At 40.6% G+C, this 12,783-nt stretch overlaps 1 protein-coding gene across 1 annotated transcript in view; it reads right to left on the reverse strand.

Annotated features, from left to right (window-relative positions):
- Positions 1 to 12,783, reverse strand: part of LOC103505124 (dynein heavy chain 8, axonemal-like) — a 69,848-nt gene that overhangs the window by 44,379 nt on the left and 12,686 nt on the right. Inside the window, exons 9-14 of the mRNA XM_026820493.1 lie at positions 9,975 to 10,215; positions 9,197 to 9,209; positions 8,993 to 9,138; positions 7,895 to 8,093; positions 6,023 to 6,141; positions 5,460 to 5,582 (exon numbers count right to left, since the gene is read on the reverse strand). Of these exons, the coding sequence (XP_026676294.1) occupies positions 5,460 to 5,582; positions 6,023 to 6,141; positions 7,895 to 8,093; positions 8,993 to 9,138; positions 9,197 to 9,209; positions 9,975 to 10,215 (841 nt within the window). The remainder of the gene's footprint in view (positions 1 to 5,459; positions 5,583 to 6,022; positions 6,142 to 7,894; positions 8,094 to 8,992; positions 9,139 to 9,196; positions 9,210 to 9,974; positions 10,216 to 12,783) is intronic.

The raw sequence follows: 12,783 nt of genomic DNA on the forward strand, positions 1-12,783 counted from the left end.
CACTCTCTTTTCCAAGTAGCTTTCGATGATACGCTGAAAAGTAAAGGGGAAATATAAAATTAATAAACCTTATTCATTCTGCCCAGGTGAGACTGAAAATTACCTTTACCTCAGCAGTCAGGATCCGGGATAAAAGACTGGCTAAACCCAAATATGTAGCTATAATAGATTTAGTTCACAAATTTATATTATAACAAAATGGAACCATGAAATATGGTAGGTTTTTTTATTGATATTTACTATAGTAATATGGTAGATTTAAAACCGCCTTAAAAAATTATGACATAATTTCCAAGTTGCTGCTAACTCCATCAATATAATATTTTGAACACGGTCAGATTTTCTAGTCCATTTTCTAGTCAAATAGAGGATGGAGTATTTCTAGGATCATTCATTGACTAAGTTCAACCACTGTTCGACTTAGTTAAGCTAAAGATAGGATAGCATAAGTAAGGACTCTTACCTGAACCATGTTAGGAGTGGTAGCTGAGGAGAAGTTGAAACTCTTGGACAGATGTACTTCCGGATTGTAAGTCTTCATATAACCCTTGATCATGACGGTCTTAGCCGTACCAGGCTCACCTAGCATAAGTCAATGATAAGTAAGGATTATTATAGTCTAGTTAGTTTGGAGGGTAGCGCGTCTGAGGGAACTGTAACTGCTAAGATCTTATCGTCCTGAAAGAGAGAAGGAAGACAGGATAGGAAAAAGCCAGTGTCCTTATCTGTTTAGGATCCGTCAAGGGCGGGAATCGAACCCACGACCTGGCACTTATAAGTTAGGCGCGTTACTTTCCTTGATAGGAGATAGCCAGTCATTCCGAGAACGAACCTTAGCGGATAAAGATCGCCCCGTGCGGGAATAAAAAACTATAAGTGTTATAAGGCAGGCGCGCTACCTTCCTTGGTAACTAGACTGGCTATTATGCCAACTGAGGGATCACTTACGGAAGGCTTAGGCCAGTTCAGTTTGGACTTGTGACTTAGAACAAAGGCTTCGAATTTGCTCCTATCATCCAACTCAAGAACTGCCCCCAGACTCCACATGAGAGAAAACAGGAAGCATTTCTCATAGTGATCCTTTTCCAGCCTTCCTGAAATACAACGAAAATGTGAATTGAAATATAAAGATGCGTCTACACTACAAGCGACCAAAGTCGATCGACTGGAACCAATATAAAATACTTGTGAGTAATAGAAGGTAAGAATGTAAGATCAAAGAATTTTAACCAATTGTCAACTTATGTACTTTTATATGTTTTACTAGTAGTTGACCCGTCCTTTGTACGGGATCAGCGCGGCGTAAGAGGAATGACTTTGAAGCATCACCATTTTGAATCAGGATGGAATGTGACAATTTTAAAAAGATGTCAATGTCACCCGCAGTACTGTTCTTAAGGGGCTCTTCAGTCCTATTCCGGCAGGAGAAACAAGATATAGTCTATTTTACAGTGTGGACTCTATTAGATTTCGGGAGGAACATTTGTTACAGTTCCATCTATAAAAAAAAGGCCTCGAAGATGAAAAACAAAAAAAAAAAAAAAAAATACATCTTTTTTGTAAGGCCAGCCACTAATAAAATTCGCCCCGGACGGGAATCGAAATCGCAACCTCGGGCTTAAAAGGCAGGCCCACTACCTTCCAAGGTAAATAATTCCTTCCAATAATTGATTCCCTTTGGAAAATAACAAAACGAACTTGATCTGCTAAGAATAAAGCTCATTCTGCAACCTAACGCTTAAAAGGCAAACTAGCTACCTATAATAATTCCTTCCAATAATTATTGATTCTCTTTGTAAAAGAATAAAGCTAGACATTTTAAATTTGAAAATGAACAACATTAGAAATCACCTTTCGGGGTTCGAATGATGCGTGAGATGATGATCAAATGGTATATGAAATCCTTGAAGAACACCAGATCCATGGGGAGACCCTTGGTTAACCCGTTGTACATCCTCTGGTAGCGCTGTAGACACTCGCTGAGGTCTTCAAAGCTGGGCACTAGCTCGTACACTTTGGGTATGACAACTTCTTCATCTCCCACAGGCTCTGGAGGCTCTCGGAGAAAATCTGGAACAGGGGAGGATAGAGGTTAAGAAAAAAAAAGCGTTTCACCGCCATTTATATTTCGTAGCAATCTTTACTTTTATACCAACCCGTTAAAACTTGTCGTGAGTTTCATCCAATTTTTTCCCGAATGTCCTGTAGACAATGTAATTTAAATAAGAGTGTTACCACTACACACGACACGATTATTATTATTATTATTTTTCAAACGACACAAAATGTCCTGTAGGCATTGTAATTTAACTGAGTGTTCCCACTACACACGACACGATTTTTTCCCGAACGACAAGAGGGACCGGGCTCTTACCTACAAACAGGGACCGTTATCCTGCATAGACTTATTAAGTGATTCTGATTACGCAAAGTCTAAAATCGGTCACAATTATAGCGTGATTGGATAATTTTATTGATTAGTTGAGAGTCCATTCACCCTTCATGAAGTTGATCTTCCATTCCATGGCCTTCAAGAAAATGAGGCAAACACACTTACGTGGTTTATGGACTTTATTAAGTCTCAAAAATCCGTGCTGCAGAAGGAAATTTATTGTTTGGTTTGCATTGAAGGAGTTTTAAAACCAGTCTTTCAGTAAGACGATACCATGAAATGTGCTTTATATGTATGCAGACTCTATTTGTTTACAAGACTCACCTCAAAGCACGGTTTCCATGGTAACAGCTGTTTGTTTACAATCACGGTTTCCATGGTAACAGCTGTTTGTTTACAATCACGGATTCCATGGTAACACCTGTTTGTTTATAATACTAACCCCAAAGCACGGTTTCCATGACAACACCCGTTTGTTAACAACACTCACCCCAAAGCACGGTTTCCATGACAACACCTATTTGTTTACAATACTCACCTCAAAGCACGGTTTCCATGGCAACACCTATTTGTTTACAACACTTATCTTAAAGCACAGTTTCCATGGTAACACCTATTTGTTTACAACACTTATCTTAAAGCACAGTTTCCATGTTTTAATAAAGTATTACAAAGTTTAGCCTCGGGAAATCAGGTACCTTGCCAGATGCGGGACAGATCGCGTAAGTTGAAGATGTAGTGGAACTTGGCCGGTGTGGGCAACATCTTGAGCTTAGATCGGAATGTTTCCATGGCAAGACCTGTTTGTTTACAAAACTTATCTTAAATCACGGTTTCCATGGTAACATCTATTTGTTTACAATACGCACCTCAAAGCACGGTTTCCATGGTAACACAGAGGCAGATACAAACGTCATGCCCATTCTGGACACAGTAGCGACTCACCTCAAAGCACGGTTTCCATGGTAACACAGAGGCAGATACAAACGTCATGCCCATTCTGGACACAGTAGCAAACTTATCTTAAATCACGGTTTCCATGGTAATACCTATTTGTTTACAAGACTCACCTCAAAGCACGGTTTCCATGGTAACACAGAGGCAGATACAAACGTCATGCCCATTCTGGACACAGTAGCAGGCGAGGCATTGTCCACATTGTCTGGTTCGAATACTATTTTGGAATTGGGTGCCATCTTGATTCGGTCCCCATTGGCCAGGGTAAGAGTTTTGTTGTCGTCCAGGACAGAATTGAGGTTTTCAATCCACACAGCATCCACTGGCCCGTCCAATACCAGCCAAGTGGTTTTGTTTTTATCCACCTAAAAATGAGGTGACTTGGTTAGTGACCCCGACCATTAAGTAACTACCTATCTCAGTAGGCACACACTTACTTTTAATATTGTATTTAAATCTTTTGTATACTTGTCCCTATTGAAGAACTGTTTTGTCCCTAATGAAGAATTGAAGAACCAATACCAATCAAAGAGGCCAGAACGCGTCTAACTCGTAAGAATGTAAGCTCTAAGTCACGGGTTCGATTCCCGCCCGGAGCGCACTTAATCCCCAACTGATAAGGTTTATTCTCGGAAAGGCTGGCTTTCTTCTATCTTGTCTTCATATCTTGGTTAGTGACACCGACCATTAAGTAACTACCTATCTAAGTAGGCCCTCACTTACTTTTAATATTGTATTTAAATCTTTTGTGTACTTGTCCCTATTGAAGAATTGAAGAACCAATACCAATCAAAGAGGCCAGAACGCGTCTAACTTGTAAGAATGTAAGCTCTAGGTCATGGGTTCGATTCCCGCCCGGAGCGCACTTAATCCCCAACTGATAAGGTTTATTCTCGGAAAGGCTGGCTTTCTTCTATCTTGTCTTCATTTCGGTACAAATCTTTAAGATGAAAAAAATGAGACCTCAGTAGTTGCAGGCCCCTCTATTAAACAGTCTTAAAAAGTAATAATAATACAAACCTTGTGGCATTTCCTCCAGAGAACAGAGAAGATCCCATCCGTCCAATCATTAGTGGCTACATCCAAACGACCCTAAGAATGTAAGCTCTAGGTCACGGGTTCGATTCCCGCCCGGAGCGCACTTAATCCCCAACTGATAAGGTTTATTCTCGGAAAGGCTGACTTTTTTCTATCTTGTCTTCATTCTCTCTTCATTTCGGTACAAATCTTTAAGATGAAAAAAATGAGACCTCAGTAGTTGCAGGTCCCTGGTCCCTCTATTAAACAGTCTTAAAAAGTAATAATAATACAAACCTTGTGGCATTTCCTCCAGAGAACAGAAAAGATCCCATCCGTCCAATCATTAGTGGCTACATCCAAACGACCGAACATTTGAGGTGCAGTAATAGCCTGGGAATAGACAATAAGTACAACGGCTACATTACTCATGTGTTCTGTGTCATGGCATGCTCATTCCGTAGTATGTCTGTCATCAGATGGGCGAGAAGATTTGACCTAGTGTCCTTTTTCTTCTCCTTCACCTTTTCCCGTTCATATGTTGTTGTAGCAATGTAGCTACACCGAGGGGGGTTGATGGTCTCTAGCCAAAATTACTTGGCCTGTCCCGATCCGCAGGCAACCATCATGAGGACCTGTGCTTTCCCTTTGGAGCATGATAAACCCTTTGTAACCTCCAGCTAGCCAGGCTGGTTAGGGTTTTGAACCAAATGTTAGAACCTTTGACCAAGCAAAGCTAAGATAAATCTTTTAAAGTGAGCGAAAAAGAGCGAAAATAGAGCGAAAAAAAGCAGAGAGAAAAAAGAGTGAGACAGAGACTGAGGGTGGGAGTGGGAGAATCAGAGGAAAAAACAGAGTCAGAAAAAGAAAAAAGAGAGAGGAAGAAAGAGGAAGATAGGGAGGAAAAGAAGGAAAGAGAGAGAGAGTGGTAAAGAAAAAGGAGGAGGGGAGAAATGGAAGTGTGGAAAGGGAGAGAGGGATAGACGGAGAAAGAAGTATAGAAACAGAGGGATACAGATAGAGGGAGATAGAAGTATAGAAAGAGAGGGATAAACAAGGGAGGGAGAAAGAGAGATGAAAGAGACTTAGGTACCTGGTCTCCCCAATCGTTAAATACAGGCATGCTGATATCGTCAATGAAAATGGACATCTTGCGAAAGTTAGGTGGACCATAGATTGTACCCACTCTCTTTTCCAAGTAGCTTTCGATGATACGCTGAAAAGTAAAGGGGAAATATAAAATTAATAAACCTTGTTCATTCTGCCCAGGTGAGACTGAAAATTACCTTTACCTCAGCAGTCAGGGTCCGGGATAAAAGACTAGTTAAACCCAAATATGTAGCTATAATGGATTTAGTTCACAAATTTATATTATAACAAAATGGAACCATGAAATATGGTAGGTTTTTTTTTTATTGATATTTACTATAGTAATATGGTAGATTTAAAACCGCCTTAAAAAATTATGACATAATTTCCAAGTTGCTGCTAACTCCATCAATATAATATTTTGAACACGGTCAGATTTTCCAGTCCTTTTTCTAGTCAAATGGAGGATGGAGTACTCGTATTTCTAGGATCATTCATTGACTAAGTTAAACCATTGTTCGACTTTAGTTAAGCTAAAGATAAGATAGCATAAGTAAAGACTCTAACCTGAACCATGTTAGGAGTGGTAGCTGAGGAGAAGTTGAAACTCTTGGACAGATGTACTTCCGGATTGTAAGTCTTCATATAACCCTTGATCATGACGGTCTTAGCCGTACCAGGCTCACCTAGCATAAGTCAATGATAAGTAAGGATTATTATAGTCTAGTTAGCTTGGAGGGTAGCACGTCTGTCTTGTAAGCGCTAGGTCGCAAATTCGATTCCCGCCCGGGGCGGATTTTATCCTAAACGGATAGAGTTTGTTCTCGGAACGGCTGGCTTTCTCTTATCCTGTCTTCACTTTGCGTCTGCCTTGTAAGCGCTAGGTCGCGAGTTCGATTCCCGCCCGGGGCGGATTTTATCCTAAACGGATAGAGTTTGTTCTCGGAACGGCTGGCTTTCTCCTATCCTGTCTTCACTTTCGAGATATATATTAAGACCTTGACCTTGGCAGTACGAATGTGAATATAGCGAAATTCTAAAATACAAATTTCAAAACTATATTCGCTTGTTGTTGTTGTCAAATGTCGGGAACTTGGCCATTAGGTCATTCGCTCATAATAGAGGATACAACAAGTTTAATTTAACCTCTATTGTGGTCCTGCTCATCAAAATTAAATGGCCGGATGTAAACCCTCTACTTACCAATGAGTAGTACATTCTTCTCTATCTTAGCAATGGTGTCTATGAGGAAGTTGGTGCGTACATTGTCCACATTGGGGACTAGAATGTCCAGAAAGTCAGGTACGGTTTTGGTTGGGTACACGTAGTCCACGACACTGCTGTTCCAGTGTTCCCATTGGCCGTCCTGCGTCACCTTGAACTCAAATATGGTGTCTCCCGCCTGGAATGTGAACGAGATAGGTAGTAGTCCCAGTTTGTGTCCTCCGTGGTCGAGTGAGAATATCAAACTAGGCTCGTACGCCGAAGGTCCCGGGTTCGAAATTTTTTCGGCTCTCTCCTTGGAGTGCGGAGTGCACTCAACCTCGAGTCCCATTATGTGTCCTCCGTGGTCGAGTGGGAATATCAAACTAGGCTCGTACGCCGAAGGTCCAGGGTTCGAAATTTTTTCGGCTCTCTCCTTGGAGTGCGGAGTGCGCTCAACCTCGTGAGACCAATGAGCAGCTACTTTAACAGAGTAGTGACCAGTGGCTGCATTACCAGTGTAAAAAGATTATTGAAATATGGAAATTGATTGGTCCTCCGTGGTCGAGTGGGAATATCAAACTAGGCTCGTACGCCGAAGGTCCCGGGTTCGAAATTTTTTCGGCTCTCTCCTTGGAGTGCGGAGTGCACTCAACCTCGTGAGACCAATGAGCAGCTACTTTAATAGAGTAGTGACCAGTGGCTGCATTACCAGTGTAAAAAGATTATTAAAATATGGAAATTGATTGCAAAGGAAGTTCAATGGAGAGAACTGAAACAACAGAGGTCTTATCGTCCCGAAATCGAAGAATGAAGGAAGATAGGATAGGAGAAAGCCAGCTGTTCCGAGAACGAGCCTTATCTGTTTCGGATGAAATTTGCCCCGGGCGGGAATCGAACCCACGACCTGGCACTTATAAGTTAGGCGCGTTACTTTCCTTGATAGGAGATAGCCAGTCATTCCGAGAACGAACCTTAGCGGATAAAGATCGCCCCGTGCGGGAATAAAAAACTATAAGTGTTATAAGGCAGGCGCGCTACCTTCCTTGGTAACTAGACTGGCTATTATGCCAACTGAGGGATCACTTACGGAAGGCTTAGACAGTAAGAACGTGAATATAGCGAACTTCTAAAATACAAATTTCAAAACTGTATTCGCTTGTAAGAGAGGATACAACAAGTTTAATTTAACCTCTATTGTGGTCCTGCTCATCAAAATTAAATGGCTCTACTTACCAATGAGTAGTACATTCTTCTCTATCTTAGCAATAGTGTCTATGAGGAAGTTGGTGCGAACATTGTCCACATTGGGGACTAGAATGTCCAGAAAGTCAGGTACGGTTTTGGTTGGGTACACGTAGTCCACGACACTGCTGTTCCAGTGTTCCCATTGGCCGTCCTGGGTCACCTTGAACTCAAATATAGTGTCTCCCGCCTGGAATGTGAACGAGATAGGTAGTAGTCCCAGTATGTGTCCTCCGTGGTCGAGTGGGAATAACAAACTAGGCTCGTACGCCGAAGGTCCAAGGTTCGAAATTTTTTCGGCTCTCTCCTTGGAGTGCGGAGTGCATTCAACCTCGTGAGACCAATGAGCAGCTACTTTAACAGAGTAACGACCAGTGGCTGCATTACCAGTGTAAAAAGATTATTGAAATATGAAAATTGATTGCAAAGGAGGTTCAATGGAGAGAACTGTAACAACAGAGGTCTTATCGTCCCGAAATCGAAGAATGAAGGAGGATAGGATAGGAGAAAGCCAGCTGTTCCGAGAACGAGCCTTATCTGTTTCGGATAAAGTTTGCTCTGGGCGGGAATCGAACCCACGACTTGGCACTTATAAGTTAGGCGCGTTTCTTTCCTTGATAGGAGAAAGCCAGTCATTCCGAGAAGGAACCTTAGCTGTTTGGGATAAAGATCGCCCCCTGCGGGAATAAAAAACTTTAAGTGTTATAAGGCAGGCGCGCTACCTTCCTTGGTAACTAGACTGGCTATTATGCCAACTGAGGGATCACTTACGGAAGGCTTAGGCTTCCGAGAAAGAACCTTAGCGGATAAAGATCGCCCCGTGCGGGAATAAAAAACTATAAGTGTTATAAAGCAGGCGCGCTACCTTCCTTGGTAACTAGACTGGCTATTATGCCAACTGAGGGATCACTTACGGAAGGCTTGGGCCAGTTCAGTTTGGACTTGTGACTTAGAACAAAGGCTTCGAATTACAATTGAGCATCTACTTTAACAGAGTAGTGACCAGTGGCTGTATAAGTGTTATAAGGCAGGCGCGCTACCTTCCTTGGTAACTAGACTGGCTATTATGCCAACTGAGGGATCACTTACGGAAGGCTTAGGCCAGTTCAGTTTGGACTTGTGACTTAGAACAAAGGCTTCGAATTTGCTCCTATCATCCAACTCAAGAACTGCCCCCAGACTCCACATGAGAGAAAACAGGAAGCATTTCTCATAGTGATCCTTTTCCAGCCTTCCTGAAATACAACGAAAATGTGAATTGAAATATAAAGATGCGTCTACACTACAAGCGACCAAAGTCGAACGACTGGAACCAATATAAAATACTTGTGAGTAGGTAATAGAAAGTAAGAATGTAAGATCAAAGAATTTTAACCAATTGTCAACTTATGTACTTTTATATGTTTTACTAGTATTAGCTGTCAAGTCTACCTAATACCTGATCAGCACACACACTATCATGTAGACCTGACAGGCGGACCTGATCAGGTGTACCTGTCAGTGTAGTAGTGGTTAACGCGTTGGATTTCGGAGGCAAAAAGACTTCTAGACTTCAAATGGTCCTGGCAGTAGGTAATTTCGTATCACGTGACGTAACGTGATAGCAATGTGGCTGTCCTGAACGAAATTACCTACAATATTATGGGATTATGGGAATAGACCTTTGAAAGTTAGAATAAAATAAATTATAGACAATAAAATGAGCTTTAAATGTATAGTAAAATAAAATAAGGGTAAACCTTATTTATCTTACTGGGATAGGTCTCAAAAGTCCCTTTACCCCCGCAGTCTAACCAAGGTCTCACATGTATATCTTGACATATTATAGGGAACAGTAGTAAAGTAGAATGTTAGAACGTATTCGCCCGTGAATTTTCATTTTGTTAAATTTATTAAAATATCTCGTGTGTTTCTACCTTAAGACACCGTGTACATACCTCAACGTCATCCTTATAAGCCAGCACATTGGCTTCGAATATATTCCTCGATTATGGGAAAAAATTAACTACACGTTTTAACAAAATTAACAAAAAAAAGATTGTGTTTCTACCTTAAGACACCGTGTACATACCTCAACGTCATCCTTATAAGCCAGCACATTGGCTTCGAATATATTCCTCAAGTTAAAGTCCTTGGATTCCACATTGAACGGGCGTCCGGTCAGAGCCTCCAGTCGTTTCCAGTGGCGTGGTAGCATACTCTTATCCGCCATGAGGACGAGGAGGGGCAGGGTCTCGTTGAAATCATCCACTACTTTCGTCATGTAGTGGTACACGGGGAACTCGCGCATGTGTCTCGGTACTTTGAGCAGTCTGAAAGCAACAAGAGTACAAGCAAATTTGTAATTTGATTGTGAAAAAACCAACCTCAGTGGTTAACGCGTTGGACTTAGAATCTGGAGGTGGTTCGAGTCCAAGTCAAGTCACAATTAATTTTTCCTCCTTTCTCCTCCTTGTCTTAGAATCTGGAGGTGGTTCGAGTCCAAGTCAAGTCACAATTAATTTTTCCTCCTTTCTCCTCCTTGTTCTGGAGGTGGTTCGAGTCCAAGTCAAGTCACAATTAATTTTTCCTCCTTTCTCCTCCTTGTAATTGATTATAGGGCAAGTTTCAATAATATAAATAGGACTGAGCGAGGACATAAATATCTTAAAAAAAAAAATCTGGTGTGAACATCACACGACTTTCCTTATCCTATTGAATGATGCTTATTTGAGTGTTCTTTTACCCTAACTGACTCACCTCAAAGCACGGTTTCCATGGCAACACCTACTTGTTTACAATCACGGTTTCCATGGTAACAGCTGTTTGTTTACAATCACTGTTTCCATGGTAACAGCTGTTTGTTTACAATCACGGTTTCCATGGTAACACCTGTTTGTTTACAACCACGGTTTCCATGGTAACACCTGTTTGTTTACAATACTAACCCCAAAGCACGGTTTCCATGACAACACCCGTTTGTTGACAACACTCACCCCAAAGCACGGTTTCCATGACAACACCAATTTGTTTACAATACGCACCTCAAAGCACGGTTTCCATGGTAACACAGAGGCAGATACAAACGTCATGCCCATTCTGGACACAGTAGCAATGCTCTAGCTAGATCTTTTGAGACAAAAATGTTGTTGTTCTTAAATAATACCTAACTTTGTACTAGGTACGAAGCCTACTTACCAATTTCAGAGCAGTTTATTTTAAAAATAAAGTAGATACCTACCTAATAAATGGAATATTTTCACTATAGGTCTCTACAATACAGGGAGAGTTATAATATACTCGTTTTTAATTATACCTAATTGTTATTATCCGATTCAATTTCATTATTCATAATCATAAGTTAAAGGTAAAATGAGAACAATAACTGTAGCCAAAATGAGAACAATAAAGGTTGCAAGACCATAAAGTTGTAAAATATGGATCACTTTACAGAATAGTTTGAAAGTAATACATTGAACTTTAGGTCCGCTGATATAATGATAGTTCTGCTTATGGCCATATGTACCGATGTAAAAGTTCTGAATGGTGTCTGTATGTTTTAAGAATGTTAGGGAAAGGATTTGGCATAAATTTTACCTACTGTGTAATATGGGTGAATGTTACCTCAGGTATGCTTTCAGAGAGTACGGAATTGTGCATTGAACTTTAGGTCCGCTGATATGATGATAGTTCTACTTATGGCCATATGTACCGATGTAAAAGTTCTGAATGGTGTCTGTATGTTTTAAGAATGCTAGGGAAAGGATTTGGCATAAATTTTACCTACTGTGTAATATGGGTGAATGTTACCTCAGGTATGCTTTCAGAGAGTACGGAATTGTGAATGTCGGTCCGAAGAAAGAAGAGGTTGTGAATGTCGGTCCCAAGCAAGAGGAGTTTGTGAATGTCGGTCTGTAGCAAGAATTGTTTGTGAATGTTGGTCCGAAGCAAGAATAGTTTGTGAATGTTGGTCCGAAGCAAGAATAGTTAAACAAATAAAATAGTACCTTTCCTTATACAAATTTATACTTAGGTACGTTTTGGTACTTATACGAGTAATCTATTCCGCCTTCAAGGGGTGGGTTCTGTACCCTTGCCCTTAAAGTCTGAATTCTAGGTGCTAAATTTTCCCATTATCCTCATTTTTTCGCCCACCTAAAAGTTTCAAGCTAGAACAACCTTACATGATCATAATAATTTTTAACCCACGGGCGAAAAGCGGACAAAAAGTGAAGCAGTTAATCTTAGGGGGAGAAAAACAAAACAAAAACAAGATAACATGAGAAGTAATAATGTTGTTTCCTTTAATAATGTTGTTTCCTTTATCAGTTGGCATAGCTCCAAACAATTCGCAGTCATTCTGACCTTTAAAACTTTTGCGTCCATTTGGCGATAAATAACATTTAAATACCCGACAAACCCTATTACTATGTACAGCTATCTACCCTTTTCTTCCCTTATCTAATGTTTATCTATCAACCGACTTAGTATAGAATAGAATAGAATATATTTTATTTATCCTGCTCGAATAGGTATTGGAATATCAATGTCAGTAGAAGTACGCATTATCATATGCTAAGGATTTCTTTTTCTACTTCTTCTTCCTCTTCTTCTTCTTTCTTTTCTTTCTTTAGAGCGCTTTAGCACTACGAATTGTAGGTTGTTTGCACCGCACTCTGGTGTATGGATCTTCTTGAACCAAAATCCCGTGCTACATAGGGTTAAACAGCGCACTGATTGTATGTAAAGTGAGCCAATGCAGCTAGATGACACTCAAAAAAAAAAAAAAAAAAAAAATCAACTTTTTTTTGGGGGGGTTCAAAAAAAGGCGGCCCCGAGAAAATAAATTTTTTTTAATTAGACAAGTGCTCTCCTCTCGGCCCTGCTTTTCTTTTTTTTTT

This window comes from Diaphorina citri, unplaced genomic scaffold (genome assembly GCF_000475195.1).
Source record: "Diaphorina citri unplaced genomic scaffold, Diaci psyllid genome assembly version 1.1 scaffold152, whole genome shotgun sequence".
NCBI classification, from domain to species: domain Eukaryota; kingdom Metazoa; phylum Arthropoda; class Insecta; order Hemiptera; family Psyllidae; genus Diaphorina; species Diaphorina citri.